Consider the following 20003-nt stretch of genomic DNA (forward strand, 5'->3'; position numbering starts at 1 on the left):
ACACCTTTTGTGGAAATAACAAATTTAAATTTTACAGAACTAGCCTGACAGTGATTATCTGTAGGAAAAGCAATGCTAAAAAACTACTTAGTGCATTTCTGGGATCATGTGCAATCTTAATACCTGATTTGAAAGGATTTGAGTTCTCATTTATTTTACTGCTCTGAAAAAGGATTTCAGCTTGGAGTGATATATAGCGAGTGGAAGACCCATCTTTAGAGAACAGTAATTCACGAGACAGCTAGTACTAGAATATTTATCGGTGATGCAGATATTCCATATACATAACTGTGTTCTGTGTTATATTCTGTTTTCATTCTGTAACCTGTTATGCTTTATGATGCTAAATATAATTTTTCATGTCTACAGGGGTTTTAGCAATCCCATACGGCAAGTGTAGAGAAAATGCATAGTTTTGACAAAAAGGGGCAAAGGTGTATTTCCTCAGAATGAAGACAATTTAAGCTTTTATATGCAGGGATAAAACCGTGGAGAGACAGTAGACATGAGGAAGAATTAAGTTTCGTTTTGAATATGTTCATGTTGTGGACAGCAAGGCAGACTGACTAAAAAAAGTGGGAATACTAGAGATGGAATTACCTAAGCATTGGGAGATACAGTGAAGGAATTTTGTGGCTTGAGGTGAAAATAACAAAGTCATCACAATAAATCCCTCTGTTATTTGCTAATCTACTACTGGGATACAGGGCAATCTAAAGAGGTAGGTGATCCCATTCATTGACTGTCGAGCTGGGTCTAGCAATGTCTGTCTGGGAGGCTTTTTGCCTCAACAGTTTAGAAACTGTGGGACTTCTCCTGGAGCACATTGTCCCCAGTACATCTCTTCCTGAAATGCGGCTCTTTTCCCTTTGCTAATCTGTCCCCATTTAATGGGCAGCTGGTGGTAGGTGGGAGAGAGATGTCCTTACCTGCTTTAAAATACTGGCACTATGGCACAGTAGTACAGGGAATGGGCAATTTCTCAGTTTGCATGACTGCAGGAATAATCAGATGGTTTTATGCTTTCCTTTTCAGTATCTACATAAGGTACAGTTTAACCTGAAATTGTGTGAAGTCTTGCTTTTCTCTCCTGAACTAACTTTTGTTGAAAACCTAGAGTGCGGAAAAACTGTACCTGATTCTGGTTGTTGATGGGAGAGAAGTCCAGGGGTCCTGCTACCAAGACAAGAGTGTGCTGGCCATAAGGCACAAAGCACTGAACTAGCATAAATTCAGTGTCCTTTGAGATGTGTTCAGGAGGTGATGGCACATTAATTGTGAGGAGGTAGGGTTTTTGCTGTTTCAGACTTCACCTGTCCTGCTGCAGCAACTAGAAAAGACAAACATAAGCCCTATCCCATGTTCTATGTTGTGGGGGTGTGATTTTATTTTGTTTTTTTTTTTTTTTTTTTTTTTTTTTCTTTTTTTATTCAGCTGGGTGGCTGACATTAGGGCTTATGTGAATTGGGGAACTGATCCTGCTGAAAACTGGTACCAGCTTTTTTGTAACTGGTGGTCTGGAGTCAGGGAAACTGTTACTGACACGGTGGGAAGAATAATGATCCATAGATTTTTGGAGGCCGGAGAGGAAAGAGTAGGTTTGTCCTTTTCAGCAGTAGCATCAGTCTTACTGTAAGTCAGTAAGACCTTGGGTGGTCTGAGAGAGAGGAGGTTGTGTGCCTAGACACATTCAAGTTTATGCTGTTATGTGTTGCCAAGGAGGATAGATCCTGGCCTGGCATGTTAGGATCCACTTCATCAAAGTCAATAAAAGGTAGTTCAGCCTGAAACCGGCAACATTTTTATGGGTTTCTGTCCTTATTGTCAGCACAAAAACCGTCAAAGCACCTGTGCGGTAGATAATAATACTCTAATCATCAAATAAAGGATACTAAAACTTTTGCTTTGTTGTGCCCCTTTAGGTAGCAAAGACAGTTGTTGTCACAGTGTGCACCATTTGCTACAAATCTAATTAGCTTCATAGTCTAAAATTCGTCAGCTGAAATTGTTGATCCTGCTGATTATTCTCATCCTTTCACTTCTTAGAGCTTCAGAAGGTGTTGATAATAGGTTTAATAATCCAAGAGTCGCTGTACAGTCACTGTACTCTTTCAGATGTACAGTTACAGCTGATACATGGACTCAGGGCCACTTTCTGAACATCTGCATGAGGCTTATAGGAAGAAAAATTTATTTCGGTCTCTAAAAGAGAGAACTCGTGGCACAGAAGGTTGCTGAATTTTATTACTTTCTCTACAGCAGAAGAGTTGAAGAAGAATTGAAAGAAATGAAGTGCTTAGGTTTGAAACCAGATTTTGCTGCTTTTGTGGGCATGGAAAAGGGAGTGCCTTGAGCAAGGAAAAATGCGTGAGAGTTCAATTTTTCCATTTGCATTTGTGGTTTCCAATAAATGTATTTTTGTAGTAATGAAACGGATGAATCAAGAACACTTCCCCTAAGGCCTGAGGAGCAGCTTTTTTATCCCTTCCTTGCACTCCATTCTTAATCACAACATAACAATGAAGTTAGACCAAGAGAGATGTTTTTATTGAGACAGATTCGAAGGCTTGTTTTGTTTTCATTTTAAGGCTTATGAGAACAAAACTTGTCATTTGCTGAGGGGATATTGGGTGACCAGCCTTTGTTGGGTTTAACTTGTAACAGTGGTTCACAAATAATTGACTTTGAGCCAGCAATTGCATTCAGCATGCTGTAACTGCTATCAGTTTGTTTTAAAGCAGTTGTTAAAGTATCCTGAACAATTTCATAACATTGCTTTGTTGTTAAACCCATTGCTGTGATTGTTGCAGAAATGATGGGTAATTACTAATGGCACTCTTGAATGGGAGTGGAAATTAATAGGAAGGTAAGCTTGTGGGTAAGGTCTGCACCATGTTAGTTAGCAGGCCTTACGTTCTGCCCTCCAGAGACAGTAGGTCTTCTGTTGAATTTGGCAAAATCCTACAGAAGTTGTTTACGAGTTTGAAAGGTAATCCAGAGTTCTCCTCTTGAAATCACATTGCCTGGTTACCGGCCTTGTTTCTTGGGGGTGTTGTGGGTTTGTGTGGCAAGGTTTTGGTAGTGGGGAGGCTGTAGGAGTGGCTTCGGTGAGAAGCTGCAAGAAGATTCCCCTGTGTTTGATAAAGCCAGTGCCAGCTGGCTCTTAACCCACTGCTGGCCAAAGCCAAGCCAATCAGTGACGGTGGTAGCGCCTCTGTGATAACATATGTAAGAAAGGGAAGAAAAAAACTCTTGAGTGAGACAGCAGTCAGAGAGAGGAGTGAGAAGATGTGAAAGAAACAACTCTGCAGACACCAAGGTCAATGAAGATGCAGGGGGAGGAGGTGGTCGAGATGCCAGAGCAGAGAGTCTTCCCTTGCAACTCGTGATGAAGACCATGGTGAGGCAGTCTGTCCCCCTGCAGCCCGTGGAGGCCCACGGTGGAGCAGATCCCCACCTGCAGCCCGGGGAAGGGACCCCACACCGGAGCAGGTAGATGCCTGAAGGAAGCTGTGACCCTGTGGGGAGCCCTGCGCTGGAGCAGGTTCCTGCCAGGACCTGCAGACCCATGGAGAGAGGAGCCCACAGCAGAGCACAGCAGAGCAGGTTTGCTGGCAGGGCTTGTGACCCTGTCGGGTACCCACGCTGGAGCAGCCTGTTCCTGAAGGACTGCACACTGTGGAAAGCACCCACGCTGGGGCGGTTCGTGAAGAGCTGCAGCCCGTGGAAAGGAATCATGTTGGAGAAGTTTGTGGAGGACTGTCTCCCGTGAGAGGAACCTTCACGCTGGAGGAGGGGCAGAGTGTAAGGAGTCCTCCCCTTGAGGGACAACGAGCAGCAGATACAGCGTGTGATGAACTGACCGCAGCCCCCATTCCCTGTCCCTCTGCGCCACTTGGGGGGGTACAAGGGACAGAAACAGGAGAGAAGCTGAGCCCGGGAGAAGGGAGGGGTGAGGGGAAGGTGTTTTAAGATCTGGATTTATTTTCTCCCTGCCCTACTCTGAATTGACTGGTGATGAATTAAGCTCCCTTTTCTTCCCAAGTTCAGTCTGTTTTGCCCATGACACCAATTGGTGAGTGATCTCTCCCTGTCCTTGTCTCGACCCTCAAGCCTTTCATCATATTTTCTCTCCTCTGTCCAGCTGAGGAGGGGTAGTGTAGGGCGGTTTTGATGGGCACCTGGCATTTATCCAGGCCAAACCAAAACAGGGGTGTTTGGTTGTTTTTTTTGGGATGGCTTATCCTCTCAGAATCACAGAATCACAGAATAGTAGGGGTTGGAAGGGACCTCCGCGGGTCATCCAGTCCAACCCTCCTGCCAAAGCAGGGCCAGCCACAGCAGGCTGCACAGGACCCCATCCAGGCAGGCCCCGAACATCTCCAGAGAAGGAGACTCCACAGCCTCCCCGGGCAGCCTGTTCTAGGGCTCCGTCACCCCCAGAGGGACTTAGCCCTTCCTCATGCTCAGACGGAACCTCCCGTGCTTCAGCCCGTGCCCATTGCCCCTTGTCCTGTCGCTGGGCACCACTGAAAAGAGCTTGGCCCCATCCTCCTGACACCCACCCTTCAGATATTTATAAGCATTTGTTAGGTCCCCTCTCAGCCTTCTCTTCTTCAGGCTGAACAAGCCCAGCTCCCTCAGCCTCTCCTTGTAGGAGAGGTGTTCCAGTCCCCTCACCATCCTTGTAGCCCTCTGCTGGACTCTCTCCAGTAGCTCTTCATCTTTCTTCAGCTGGGGAGCCCAGAACTGGACTCAGTACTCCAGATGAGGCCTCACGAGGGCAGTGTAGAGCGGAAGGAGAACCTCCCTTGACCTGCTGGCCACACTCTTCTTGATGCACCCCAGGATCCCATTGGCTTTCTTGGCAGCCAGGGCACACTGCTGGCTCATGGTTAACCTGTTGTCCACCAGGACACCCAGGTCCCTCTCCGCAGAGCTGCTCTCCAGCAGGTCCACCCCAAGTCTGTACTGATGCATGGGGTTGTTCCTGCCCAGGTGCAGGACCCTGCACTTGCCCTTACTGAACATCATCAGGTTCTTCTCTGCCCAACTTTCCAGCCTATCCAGGTCTCGCTGAATGGCAGCACAGCCTCTCCCATTGACAAAATACAATGCTGTGCTGTCTGCTGCTCTTTCAGACATAGTCCCTTGATGTGGCAGTGAACAAGATGTGCATCCTTCTATGAAGCAGAAACTTTTATGTGTATTGGTTTGATCAAAGTTACATAATTACTGCTTTTGTTGGGCATTAATCGTTCATGAATAGAGGCCTTTCAAGGAAAGAAAAATGTGAATCATGTTATGGCACAAAGGCAAATCTTTTTAATAGTCAAAGTAGCAGTCTAAGAATAGTGGTGGTGTTTGTTCCCACCAAATGGCCTCTTCTGAACTGTTATGCAAGTGTAGGTTTTGCTTGGTGTGCAGCCTGAATTATTTAGGAACATCTCTGTCTTGTCTTTTCTAAGAATAAGCAGTCATTCTAGCATATGCTGTTCTGAGAACTGTAACGAGGGTAGTTTTGTGTACTTCAACCCTTTCTTGAGTAATTCCCACTCCTGAAATGTTTTTGTTCAAGTGCTGGAATAGTTCTGAACATGAAACTTCTGGTGTTCTTCGCTTCCACTGATACAGTTTCTTGCTTCTTTCATGGGTAGGAGGTAAAACCTGAAAACAGGCACCAAAATGTTATCTTCAAACCGGTGGAATACACCTTGTCAAGGGAAGATACTCGCTTCCTGATAGCCTGCTTTCCCTTCCCAGTGATTTTCTTTATTCACTCCTTCCATGTTTTTTTGGTAATTTCTTATTTTGACTCGGTTCTGCCATTTTTTTAATCCATCCAGCAAGATAGTCTGGTCAGCATGAGAAAGTTTCAGAGATGTTCTAAATTTATGTATATACAGTATCTATCACAATTTGGCGCTGTCCTTGTGAACCCTTCTCTCTCCTGCGAGCCCTGTTCATTGAATTTAAGTAATTTCACTCTGTGCACGTAGATTTTCAGACAGAAATTTTTCTTTCATCATCACTTTCATTTCTCTCTGGATTCCCTCTGGTGAACACACCTCTTGCATTGACTGTTAAGCAGAACTTAAGAAATACATTTGTACTTAGAATCTGCATTTTAATCAACCATTAGCCTGCATTGTGATGCCTTGGCATGCGTGTACAATCACCTAGAATTTGTGACATTTTTTCCAGAAGATGCACGCTGTTTCAAACTTCTGAAGCAGTTTGAATGTTTAGTTAGATTGGAAATGTCTCAAGAGGATTGCGATGGATGGCTATAGGCTGTTTTCATAAAGAGAGGCAGGGAAGAAGAGGAGTCGTACTCTATGTTAAGGAGAACCTTGAATGTATAGAACTCAGCTACAGTGATTGTGGAAGCCCTATTGAATGCCTCTGGGTCAAGATCAGAGGTGTCGTGTCCAAAGGGGATATTATAATAGGCATCTGCTATCGACCTCCAAACCAAGATGACAAGACCAATGGAAGCAGTGTTTGGGTTACTTAAGCAAGCTTTGGGTCATCAGAACCTGGTTCTAATGGGTGACTTCAACTACCCAGACACTTGTTGGAAGAACAGTACAGCAGCTCACATGTCATCCATCACGTTGCTGGAATACATCAAGGACTGCTATCTCATACAAATGTCAGATGTGCCAGCCAGGAATGAGGCACTGCTGGATATGCTACTCACAAACCAAGATATCCTACTTTGCAATATCTTGGTTAATGGTAGCCTTGGCTGCAGTGTTCACAATGTTGTGGAGTTCAGGATCCTGCTGAGCACACTGAAGGTTAGTACTAAGACAAAGGTTTTGGATTTTAGAAGAGCAAACTTCAGCTCTCACAGAGCTTAGTTGGGAGGGACTCTGTGGGAGGCTTCCATGGAGGGTGAAGGAGCTCGTGAGCGCTGGGAATTTTTCAATAACACTCTCTGGAAGCACAAGAACAGTTCATGTGCTTTAAGGGTAAGGGAAGTAGATGGAGCGAGAGACCCCCTTAGCTTAGCTGCGAGCTTCCGACTCTGCACAAAACCAAAAGAGAAGCATACCAGAGATGGGAAAGTTGACAAATACCTATTGAGAGCTACAAGGGCATTGCCAGGGCATGCACACACATGTAGTTAGAAAAGTAAAAGCTCAGTGCGAATTGAAATTGGCCAGAGATGTCAAAAACTGCAAGAAGGAGTTATTCAGATATGTAAACAAGCAGAAACAGAAGGAAAATGTTATCCCAGTGTTAAAGAGGAGAGGTGAATTAGTCGCCAACAAAGCTGAAAAGGCAGAGGTTATCAACACTTCCTTCACCTCTGTCTTTACCAGTGCTGTTGGGCCCCAGGTCTTGGGAGCAAAAATCCAGGTAGATGCAAACAGAGGCCCACTATCAGTGAAGGAAGACTTGGTATGTGAACTATTCCAGGAGCTTGACCCTGTCTAATTTATGGGCCCTGACAGTATCCACTTGAGGATGTTAAGAGAGCTGGCTGTTTGAGGCCACTTACCACAATCTCTGACAAGTTTCAGAGATTGGGGGACATCCCAGAAGACTGGAAGAAGGCAAATGTCACCTCTATCTACAAGAAGGGCTTAAAGGAGGATCCAGGAGATTACAGGCCCATCAGTCTTACTTAAGTCCCTGGGAAAGCTATGGAATGAATTCTCCTGGGTGCTATCACAAGTCAAATGAAGCACGTGATTGGGAAGAGCCAGCAAGGATTCATCAAGGGCCAATCATGCTTGACAAACCTGATCTCCTTCTATGACAAAGTAACCTGCTCAGTTGGTGTGGGGTAAGTGGTGGACATTGTCTACGTGGATTTCTCCAAGGCTTTTGATACAGTTTTCCACAGCCACCTCCTAGAGAAACTGATGCGTTAAGGTCTAGACAAGTAGTCTGTGTGGTGGGTGGGGAACTGGCTGACAGGTCACACCCAGAGGGTGGTGGTAAGTGCTCGCTTTTCAAACTGGCAACCTGTCACAAGTGGGGTCCTGCAGGAATCAATATTGGGCCCAACATTGTTTAGTATCTTCATGAGTGATGTCGATGATGGGATCAAGCTTACCCTGATGAAGTTTGCCAATGATACCAAACTACGTGGGGAAGTGGACACTGTGGGAGAGAGAGCCACCCTGCAGAAAGACCTAGATAGGCTGGAGGAGTGGGCTAACAAGAACCTTATGAAGTGCAACATGGAGAAGTGTAAGGTCTTGCAGCTGGGAAAACATAATACAGGAGTGCAGGACAGGCTGGGATCTACCTGGCAGTGGAGCATCTCTGTGGAAAGGGACCTGGGGGTCCTGGTGGACATCAAGCTCAAGAGGAGTGAACAGTATGCTGCGGCGGCAAAGAAAGCCAACAGGATGCTGGGTTGCATCAAACAAGGGCATCACCAGAGGAGATAAGGAAGTCATTATCCCACCCTGCTGAGCACTTGTCAGGCTATGCCTGGAGTACTGTCTTCAATTTTGGTCCCTGCTGTGCAAAAAAATGTGGACAGGCTGGAGAGCATGCAGAGAAGCATCGCAAAAATGGTCCAAGGACTTGGAACCCTGCCATATGAGGAAAGACTGAGAGAACTGGGTTTATTCAGTCTTGAGAAAAGAAGGCTTAGGGGAGACCTTAGCACTGTGTTCCAGTATTTAAAACGTGGCTACGAAGAAGATGGAGACTCCATTTTTACAGGGATTCACATGGAAAAAACAAGGGTAATGGGTACAAGTTACTCCTGGGGAGATTCCAATTGGGCACAGGAGGAAAAGTTTTCACAATCAGAACGATCAGCCATAGGAATAATCTCCCCAGGGAAGTGGTAGATTCACCAACTTTAGACACTTTTATGATTCAGCTCGACAGGATCCTGGGCCATCTTGTCTAGACCATGCTTTTGCCAAGAAATGTTGGACCAGATGATCCTTGAGGTCCTGTCCAACCTGGTATTCTGTGATTCTATGAGAAGTTAGAACCCAATATCTAAATTACTTCGGCAATTTGAAAAGTCTCGATACAACCAGAGAATTGATGTTTTGTGGCTTTTACTACAATGTAGTGTTTCTTTTAAATCTTTTAATTGAAAAGTAATCATCTCTCTGAGGTCTAGGAGGTAAAGACGACATGGCATTGTTATTATGAAATAGATGAAGAGTTTGGCATATAATGTTACTGGTAAAGAACAGAAATCTATTTTTAGCAAACTCATGCTTGAATTCCTATTTTCTATGCAGACTGCATCCTCAGCTATTAAAGGTGCTATCCAGCTGGGAATAGGATACACAGTAGGAAACCTTACATCAAAACCAGACAGAGATGTTCTTATGCAAGACTTCTATGTAGTGGAAAGTGTCTTCCTACCAAGGTAAGGATAAGCCTATTCAATTTATTTTCAATAGAATTTTGTGCTGAAACTGTAAGTAGATATTTCAAAGATTGCTTTCCAATTCTGAAGAATTGGGGTTAGAGTAAGTTTCATGTGTGAGAACTTGAAAATTATCCTGTCTTCATGTTGTCATTGAAAATGAAGGTAGGGTGAAAACTGGGACGATCCCACTTCAACTGAAGATTTGCAACTTGTCACTTCTAGAGAAGGAAAGTAATTGTGACACTTTCAATTAAAGGAGCTGTTAATTACAATTGGAAATGATTTGTGGATCTGTATGCAATTAAAAATTATGTCCAACGTTCACATGTTTGTTTAGTTTCTAAAAACTGGGAATAATAATTGCCATTTTGTTGAGGTGGTGTCAAAATTTATGAAAATTCAAGTCCTGCAGTGCTAAGAGTAATGTAAGAATTTCCACTACACTATAAACTTTTATCCAGGACTTAAGCGTGTGACGAGGCTTAGCTCTTACTAGCTGACTACAGGTTGTGCACTACTTTGCATTTGGCCACCTCAGCTTCTATCACTGCCAAGGTGATGGTATAGAATTTGTAATAATACGGTTATGCTGGTGAGCGAAATCAAGGTCATACTGATTTTGGGGGTTCAGAACCTGAAGTACAGTGCCATGTAACTTTTCCAACTTACCGTGGCTAGTAATGGACAAAGAAGGTTTAGGAAAAATGTATTTCAAAACCAGAATGACTTGCTCTGTTGTGTTGTCTGGGTTCTTAGAATTGCTAACTACGGGTAGTGCCCATGATTTGCATAAGGATGTGTGTGCAGTATTCCCTGAATTTCAGAATGCTTTCAGTCAGTTTTTCAAAGTTTTGTTCATATGCAGTTTGAATGCTACCTCATGAACTGTTTCTAGTACTTTACAATCCTTAAAAATCACTGATGTTAGTAAAACAAAGTGAAACTGACAATGTACAAAATAGTTGCAGGCAGGTTAAGGTTGATCTCTCCTCAACTGTGCTTAATTCAACTCCTGTTTTGCTCTGAACTGAGATACTTTTTCTTCTCCTTAAAGGGTATTTCTTACGTGAAATGAAGCTTTTACATTATGTTCTTCAGTTCCTAGTAACGGAGGGTATTCATATCCTTGTTCTGGTGTTACCTGTGAGGTTTTGTGTACAGTTTTGTAGTCTTTCTCTTGTAGATAAGGCAAATATAGAAAAGTTAACTATGTGCGTGTGTTTTCATACACTGTTATCACAAAATTTTGTTTGTTTGAAGTCTGAATTACAGCTGAGAAATTTGCAGATCATGTAACAAAGTATTTATTGGTCTGAAAAATGGTGTGAGAGGAAGTCAGCAATCATATTTGTGAAATGTGTGACTGTGACAGCTATGCAGGCTTCTGTAGTTTGTTTGGGTGTGATACCAGCTTTCTTGGTCATGGAAATCACGGAAATCAGATGCAGCGTACATGCTAGAACTGTTTTATTACATAGCACAGTCCTGGAAAAAAAAAATCTAATCTCTCTCTTTTTTGACATACTGTTAAAAGAACAAGTAAAATAAAATGGTTTGTAGTCCATAGCATTGCATATGTCTTCTCTCCTGTGAAACACTCAGAAATTATATTTTCCTGTTTTGTGTTGGTTTTAAGGGAGAGCTGGGAGACAACGCTTCTGGCTTAAAAAGAAAACAAAGGCAGAAGGAATAGCCTGTTCGCTCTAACAGAGTATTAACTTTATAATAAAAGCTTTAGTAGCACCTTTCTGGACAGCTTCCTATAAATAAATAAATAAATTGTATGAGGAAAATTAGACAAATGAAAGTAATGGCCAGAGCAGCATAGCTGTTTGTGGCTTTTTTTGCATAGCTGTCTAGTTAGCAGGAGTATATAACATAGTGAGTCATCTTGGCTGTAACAAAGAGCAGTTGCTGATAACACTCTGTGAAACTAAAAATTGGCTATCCATAGCAATCTCTTAAAACCATGACACTTGATTTCTTATGCTAATACACAGAAATATTAAATTTCAGGTTCTTCCTATGTCTCAGTGTAACATGCACATTCATTTACCTAAAATGATTTCAATCGAAAATGGTATTAGTTTGCATAAATCGTAATAATTCAGGATTGCATATAATGATACGGGCTTCTTTCTTGCTGATTGAGGGTGTTGGGATGTTGAGTCTTTCATGATGGCATTATGTGCATTGCTTCTGAGTCATATCCTTAGGTAGCTTTGTTACCCTTGTTGGAGGTAAAAAGCTAAGGCTGCATGTTCTTTCTGGGTAGGACTGCGCTCCAAAGGTGCACCTTAGGTGCTACTCACTTTTTCCTAGGATGTGAAGGCAGTATTTTTAATAGTCAGTACTGTAATGACTCCCCCACTCCGGACTGACCTGGGCTGAAGGCAATTGGTTGAAATTAGTTACACCAGCAGGTCCAATGGGCTGACCTCTACCTGGAACCAAACCGGGAGCAAGCGGAGCTTAAGTAAGCTTTTTGCCAGATGTCCGCAGCTGGAGGAGAACCTGACAGTGCAGCAAGTGTGGTTGCTGAAAGCAAGGAGCATCATTTTTCCACTTGCCTCAGATACGTGTAATTCAGCTGCAGCTCCAAGCAGGCTATTAGCTGAACTTCCCTTTCATTGTGGCCAATACACGGTAACGTGCCTCTTCACAAGCTGTCCTGCTCCACCTTCCTCCCATGTTTTGCCTGCATCCACTTCGCCTCACCTGGGTCTGGCGGCGAGGTGAGAGCACAGCTCTTTTGCAGAGTCACAGGCACACCTGCTGCTTTGACAGCAACAGGAGCACTGTTAGGGTGGCGGTGATAAAATAGACCTGAGCTAGTAGAAATGCAGTGAAGTGGCAGCCTGCGCGCCAGCAAGCGAAATAGTATTAATAGTATTATCTGTGCCCTTTTACTGTTAGGGGAAAACAGTCAATAGTTACTTGTACATTTTGTCAGTTTCTGAAGGTAACTAGGCTCTGCGTATCTGTCAGCCCCTGAAGTAAACCTCAGCACTGCCTGTACCTCAGCTTCGGTAACCATAGCAAAACACTTTCAGCCGTGTTCAGGATTCGTGAAGGAGGGAGAAAATTGCCAGGGAAAAGAAGTCATCAGTTGAGACCTGAACAGAACCACCCTGCTTATTGTGGGAGCTACTCATATAAATCAAGAATAACTCTGTGGATTGCAGGTTATGCTTGGTCCAGAGTTACTTTGTAGCTGGGTTAAATTGGTCAGCATTTAGCCCAGGTTCATTTAGGTGTTTATTTCAGGAAGTGACTTTCAGTGAAGTACAGATATCTCTGTACAGTGGGTGGATTTGAATTGCAGAAGTGCTTGCTTTTGTTTGTACATTGTATTGGTGGAGGGCGAAAAGTGCTTTTGTTGCTTTCTGCTTCACATTGTGGCATCCTCTTCATCTCTTTCTCTTCAGACTGCCCAAGAGTTTGTCACATGTTGCTTTTGGGAACTAAGTGAGGTATTATTTGGGGTTGCTATAAAGGAGTTCATTGAGAACCACCACCAGATTGAGTTTAAATGGCACTATGCAAATGTGCTCCATGAACTGAGAAACAAATTCAGTCTGCAGTGACCCAGCTGATTCTGAAGATACAATGTCTGAAGTCTCTGCCGAGCTCCCCGAATAGGGTGAAACCACAGGGGGAACTACTCCAAGTAACCTGTCTTCTGGCTTTTACACACTACTTTGGAAATCCAGCAGCAGAGTTGCCTCCCTGGTGCTGGTACTGCTGGAGTATTCAGTGGGAAGGTTGTGGATCCTGCCTGTGCTCGCTGCTCTGTGTCCTGTGACCCAGCTGTGTGGGGCATATTCTCCCCTTCCTGCATTATGCTTTGTGCCCCTGACTTCCTTGGTTGGAACCAGTTCACTTCTTAGTGGCACATTTATTCTCCAGATCATTCATTTGTGCTACAGCAATGTTTGGATTTGAGTGTGGAGCTGGCTCAAAGTAGTGTGACCATGGTTAGAAAGGCTTGTTGCTGAGCTAAGAAGCTGCTGCTAGTAAGCCTGTCCGTGTCAGGCAGGGTGGCTCAGGCTGGTTGCTCCTCCAGCAGGCATGTACTAAGCAGGCATATTTCTGTGGTGGTGGCTGACAAGCCGAACAGAAGCCGCTCCATTCTGTCAGCTAACTTTGGCTAGTCAGTCGCATGCAGCTTCAGAAATGCAGAGCATTTGGAGCAAAGCAGTGTGTTTCAGGCTCCATCTCTCTGTTTTCTTACATGGAGGCTGCTGCCAAGCAGAGCTGCGAGTTTGATCTTTTTGCAGCAAGCTATTAATCAGTCTTGTGTGCTTCTCTTGTTAATATGCTTTTTTTTCAGGGTCTAGACCCTGCATATTTAGAACACTTGCTATGGTTTCTAATTTAACTAGTAAGTCTGTTGGATGCTGTTGACCTGTGTGCACCCTGCAGCTACAGTTATCTGTACGGTGAACTGGTTCAATTACAAATTGCTTTCTTGTTATACTAATGAAAGATTATTCAATGCTTTCTGCTATTTAATGTCAAAAGCTTAATATTGTATTAGGATAGCATTTGGATGATAGCCCAAATAAGTAGTCGAAAGTACTAAGAAAAGTAAAACCTTGGACATATTTTAACCAGTCTGGGTTGTACCCTACTGCTAAAACTGAAGTGTACTGTTTTCTGGTATGTTTTTCAAGAGCGATTTCAAAAAATGAGGAAAAACTGACACTTTCCCTTGGAAATGCCTTTGTACGAAACCTGTATCATAGGTTACTTGATGGGCTAAGTAGAGTTTTGTAATTAAAGAAGTACAGAATGCTCTGCAGGCTCCGTATGAAGAGTACTCAAATGTTTACACTAATGCTTCGCTGTTGTGTAACTTATGCCACTGTATTCGTTTCCACTTGAGCAGTTTCACAAGACATGAGAAAGTGGCCTGAAGCCTTTGGTAAAGCGCTGCTGCTCTTCTTGGTGCTTCGGTTGCAGATGTGCAGGATGACCCAAGTTCTGACACACTTTCATGGTTTGTGGGCAGAGTGATAGGAGGAAGTCATTTCTGTTTGCAAAACAAATAGTATTCTAAACAGGGATACTGTGGCAGCAAAAGCAAAGACATGTTTATAATAAACTACTGGTATTAGCTACTTCTGTTAGTGTCAAATTCTTGGTAAACCTGTGATAACCTGGATACTTGTGTGGTTATGTAGGCATACTTACACTATTCTTAAAGTACTCTGAGTTCCTTTGGATTAACGGCATGTCCAGTTGGTTGAGAAATAGTCTTATCATCATTGTAATAAAACGTCTGTGTATTCAGCTGTTACGTAGATATGATTGGCTTGACGTGTTTTGAAGATGCCTACTATTCACAGTTGTATGTTAAAGCTGCCATGCAGAGGACTGCTTAGGATAGCATATGGTAACCGAAAGTATAGGAGAACATACAGTGAGAAACAAGGATATTACCAGTGGACTTTAGCTGACAGTATGAAAAAGACAAACCCACACCTGTTTGTACAGGTAGCCATAATACCTACTTCCATTATGTGGGAAACAATTGCTTTCCTGAAATGATGATATATAGCAAATGAATACACCAAAGCACTACCTGATGTGTCAGTATGTGTTTGCTGTATACAGTTTGTAGACTTGAACATATTTTGATGTATTGTTGAAGAGCAGCTTTATCCAAGAGCAGTGAAACTGAGATTGGATACTCTTAGTTTTTAATATTGGGAGCATTTCATTTTAGATGTTGTATTTTGATTTTAAGATTTTAAAAAGAGTCGCGCTTTCACATGAGAGAACTGAGGTGTTCCTCCTCTTCATTCTTTTTGCTGTACATACGAGAAGATTATACATGGGCCCACGACTACAGCGTGACTATTTTTGGTAACAGCTACATCAGATTACAACAGTTAATACAACTATTAACATTGCTCTGCTATGAAGGCTTGCTACCAAGAGATGCAGATAGCCTTCCCTGCCTCTTCAGATAGGTGTGCTATTTCCTGAGTACATCCTGCCAGCGTGAGACAATGGTAAAGAAAAGCTGTGAAGAAATATATCTCCATGTCTTGTTTGTGAAATTTTTGAAAGCCACGGGGTTAGCCATTAAAATCTAATCAGTTTTAGTTCATTTTTTAGTTTGATATTGCACCACCTACACTTTAGATCAACCCTCAGCATTTACGAAGAGACAGGTTAAGGTGCACATTACTGTCATTTGTAGGTGTGCCTGATTTAAAAAAAAAAATATAAAATGTAAATGTTAAAGAAAACTTGCATAGTGAGCTTAATCTCTATTTTTTTATTCTACCTGCCAATCTTTTGATTTTGTGTGGTCTTACAGCTAAAGGGTATTAAAATACCTCAAAAGTTACAATTGCATCCTAATCTTTCCAAAGCCTATGTTATTTCTCATAGCTTCTGTACAGGGTCTTGAATTCCTCAAGACTGCTAGTATAAAAGCCTTTTATTTCTCCTTTTTTTTTTTTTTTTTTCCTGGTAGACCTGTGCCCTAAAATATCTCAGAGGAAAATTATACAGTTACCTTCTTTTTTTCTAGAGCACAGTTCTGTTATGTCCAAAGCTCCATTTTGCAGATTAAGTTTCTTGTCAACAAATCATGGGTATTTTTCTTGTTCAGCTTCAAAGATACCATCGTCCCTGAAAAACTCCCTAGCCTGATTAAAAGTTGTTATGTGTAGTGCTTGGCACATGTGCTTTAATCCAACCAGAGTGAAATGCACTTGTAAAATGCACCAAGAAAATGTGGGGGGAAGCCACAAAATACATTCTCTCAAGAGCTAATAGAGTGGAAGGTGAATAATTTCCTCTCTAAATAAGGTTGAGATGTATTTACATCAAGTGATCTATACAGTGGAAGCTGTACTTTTTAGGTAAGAGCAAGGACATACCTAGGCATGAGGAATTTGAAGGTTTATACTCCTCATCACAGTGTCTGCTGGTTGACCTTTTTTTCTGCGCAAACTCAGTTCTAAGATCATGTACACCGTGTCCTTCCAGGTTGTTTTGCTCCGGTCTTGTCGCCCTCTTGGTGCCTCTTTATCTCTGTAGCTTGGTGCATCTGCCCTCCCAAGGCTGAGGAGCCTCTCTATCTTAGAGCTTTCCTATCCCCCCACAAAACAGCAAGTCAAGTTTGTCTAAGTAGCGTTATTTAGGAGCCTCTTTATCTTAGAGCTTTCCTGTCTTCTCAAAACAGCAAGGATCTACTTTAGTTTAATTAGAATCACTCTAGTAAGTGGAAATTTTACATTTACGGGTATCAAGATCCTGTAAACTGTTCTGTTATGCAGTGAACCTGGAACTAATTAATATGTTTAACAGAAATAATAGGGTATGATAAAAAGCTCTGCAGACCTTGAGTAAAAGGGTTTTTTTAAGATGATTTTACAAAGAATAAGGAAACTTGTCTGCATAGTGAAATTGTCTATTGTATCTGTAATAAAGTAAGCTCATGTGCTCTAAATAAGTGGAATTACTCTCTGTGTAGATGCTGTTCCAAAAGAAGTGCTCTGTTTTGCAATTATTCTGGAATAAATCGCTACTCACTATGCATTACTGTCCACCTGAAGACCAAATATTGGTCGTTTTACTCCATATACACTTATGAAATGACTGGGACCCATGGTATTGTCGTAGCAAACCTCCTATCTTCGTTGCAGCCTGGTGAAGTTCCAACAACAGTATGTGATCTGGTATAGTAAGGACATGTAATCTATTTAATGTCGTGCTTTCATAAACGAAGCTTTTAAGTTATGGCTGCAGGAAGCAGATTTATAAAGGTTTAAATGTTCTGAAAGATACGGCTTTTAAATAAAGTTCACATGATTAATCCTCCCTGACGATGGTGTGATGCTTCAGCAGAGAATTCTCTGTTCTGTTCTTACAACAGAATTGCAATTGCATCTTACAACAATTATATGCACTTACAAATATGCCCCCAGGTTCCCAGTGTAGCTGTTTATTACTGCTGGGGCATCCTCATATTGCACAAAAATTCAATGAGATGCATCCAGCTGTATAAAACTTCATGTCAGACAAGACTGGCAGTGTTTTGAGCAGCTGGAAAACCTTATAAGAAAAAGCATTAGCCAATCTGAACTATAAAAAAACCCGATCTTCAGCCTAGTATCCTATTGATTTCTATTTTTTATTATATAATGGAATAATAGAATACATGCGGATTTAATATCTTGGAGTTGTGATAATAGTAGACTATGAAGTCATCAGATGAGTTAATTAGGACTGGGCAGCCTTCACTAGCTGTTCACTGTATTGTTTAGCACTCAAGAAGCAGCAGTATTGTAATGTCTGTGTATGTATCCTTGGTCATCCACAAACATCTTTTTATTTGTGATTTGCAGGCAGAAATCAGGTTATTATTTTGATCCTTTTTCTCCTGTTCAGGAGTCTAAAGTATATGCATTTCTGGAGCCTGAGAAAGCTTGGTCTCCAGCTCACACAGTTTAATTAGCAGCAGCTCAGTTCGTTGGGTTGTGGCAGTAAGTATGTAGGGACAGCTAAGTGTGTTGGGTAGACTTCTGTCATTAATGGAAGGTGACAAGTACATATGACAAACAATTGTACAGGATCAAAGCTCTTAAATATTTTCATGATACTTAATTTAGTCTGTGCAGGAATGTTGCTTAGATTTTATTCGTTTTCATATCTGTGTGAATTCATAGCTTTTTTTTTTTCTTTTTTATATACTTTGGATATTCTTATTTCTGAACATAGAGGTAGATATTTTGTTTTTGAATAATTTAGTTAGGGTAAATGAGTAAAGAAGTGCTGCAAGAGCTGATTTCGGCCACTGTGTCAAGTCTTGGATTTTGTACTTGCCTATTTATCAAACCGTTTGCAGACGGACAAAACTTTGTCTTAAAGCTGTTCTTGTTTATGTTGAAATCATAGTGTATTCTACTTAAAAGCTTTCTTTTAGTTTCCTTCATGAATGAATCCACAAGCAGGTTTTATATATATATATATTTTTTTTTTTCTTCTGGCAGCATTTTGCCGCTGACCTTTTCCTTTACATTGAATCATGTAGTGTTCGTTTCAAGACTCATAGAACTGCAGCCTAAAAATACAGTGAGATGGTGAATACAAAACAAGGAAAAGAGCTAAGGAGGCTACAGTGATTTTTTATTATTATTATTGTTTTTTATTTGCTTTAAGGAAAACTGTCTTCCAGCCTGGTCACCCTAGTAGTCTTTGTCTGTGCCTCTTCTGGTTTGAATCTAATCTTGCATATAGTTGCATACCATTTTCCAGAATTCCCCAAAGGGTCTGTACCCCATCTTGCTGTTTAACTAGCGGAGCATTGTAAGCTAGTGCTGGTTTAGATTGAGGTGGGGTAAAATATGTGATGTGACAGGCAGACAAAGAGAAAACCACTTTAAGGTCAGCAGACCCAGAGTGGCTTCCCATATAGCACTTGCAAGAAAAAGAGATAACATAACTGCAGTTAGCCTGCAAAAGAGACTAATGCTGCGGATGCTGTTTCATAAATAAGGCTGAGCTAATCAATGTTTGCTGGCACCAAAAAATATACGTCATCCTGCTTCCTTCCCGCTGCTCTGGCCACATGGTTCTGCCCTCTGTGTTGTGCTGTCCCTAGTATCTGTCTTGACTGCACTGCAAACCAGTTGAGGTCACCAAGCTAGTGTGAAGCTGTTTTGCTGCATTGACTTCCAAACTTTTTGCAAGAGCTTCTGTGAGGTGAGGTGACCCTTCCTGCATCAGTAAGCTGTTAGACTGGCTTACTTTGGAGGAGCGTCAGCAGTTGTAGCATTAGTTTAAACCCGATCTTTACACAAATGGATATGGGTGGTGAAAAAAGTAATTTCCTTTAAGGCGAGAGAAAGGAATTTGCTGGCAGAATTCTGTCTCTCACAGACATTTCTATTACCCTGATTAATGGTGATAGGGAGATTTATCTGCATTTATGACTCTTGTGTGCGAAGGCTGATGGGTGAGTTAGGCAGTTTTACAGTAAAAGTAGCTGCAAGAAGGAGGATGCTAAGAATTGTTCGGTAATGATTTGGTTTGGTTTATTTTTGTTTTTATTTTCAGTGAAGGGAGCAATCTCACGCCTGCTCATCATTACCCTGACTTCAGATTTAAGACGTATGCACCTCTTGCCTTCCGCTATTTCAGAGAACTTTTTGGTATCAAGCCTGATGATTACTTGGTAAGAGCTTGCGGTTTTCATTTGGGTTACAAATGGTTATAATGTATACTAATTTCATAGTGACAGAAGAGGATGCTTTAATGCTGCCCAAATGGGTAGCACCTTTTGTATGTGGAGTGGTTTATGACTGGTGAATATTTTTAGTGTTTTATGAAAATTTTAATTCTTCATCTTTGATTCCTATAAAAATCTGCCTTGTTAATTGACTTGAGTAACTTGAGTATTACTGCTCATTGTTTCTAGAGAAGTTATAACCAGTACTTGTGTCACTTCTACCAATTCAGTTCTAATAAAGTGCTCTTGTGTTGTTTGCGTTATTTATTCACTGCATGAAAGAAGTGTTTGTCTGCAAATGTTCCCATCTAGCCTTGAGAAAAGTGGATGGCATGCTAAAAAATAAGCATTTTATAGTATCTCCTTTGATCTCTGTATTTTGTAGTT

At 41.9% G+C, this 20003-nt stretch overlaps 1 protein-coding gene across 6 annotated transcripts in view; it reads left to right on the plus strand.

Moving 5' to 3' along the window:
- PIP5K1B (phosphatidylinositol-4-phosphate 5-kinase type 1 beta) overlaps positions 1 to 20003 on the plus strand; it is a 139947-nt gene that overhangs the window by 58357 nt on the left and 61587 nt on the right. For 4 of the 6 annotated variants that reach the window (XM_075411083.1, XM_075411084.1, XM_075411085.1 and 1 more), the window contains one exon: positions 19445 to 19562. In XM_075411083.1, coding sequence (XP_075267198.1) covers positions 19445 to 19562 — 118 coding nt within the window. Of the gene's footprint in view, positions 1 to 9230; positions 9362 to 19444; positions 19563 to 20003 lie in introns of all 6 variants that reach the window. The other 2 variants (XM_075411082.1, XM_075411081.1) reach the window with 1 other exon arrangement.

The sequence above is a fragment of the Opisthocomus hoazin genome, chromosome Z (assembly GCF_030867145.1).
Source record: "Opisthocomus hoazin isolate bOpiHoa1 chromosome Z, bOpiHoa1.hap1, whole genome shotgun sequence".
Classification (NCBI taxonomy): Eukaryota; Metazoa; Chordata; class Aves; order Opisthocomiformes; family Opisthocomidae; genus Opisthocomus; species Opisthocomus hoazin.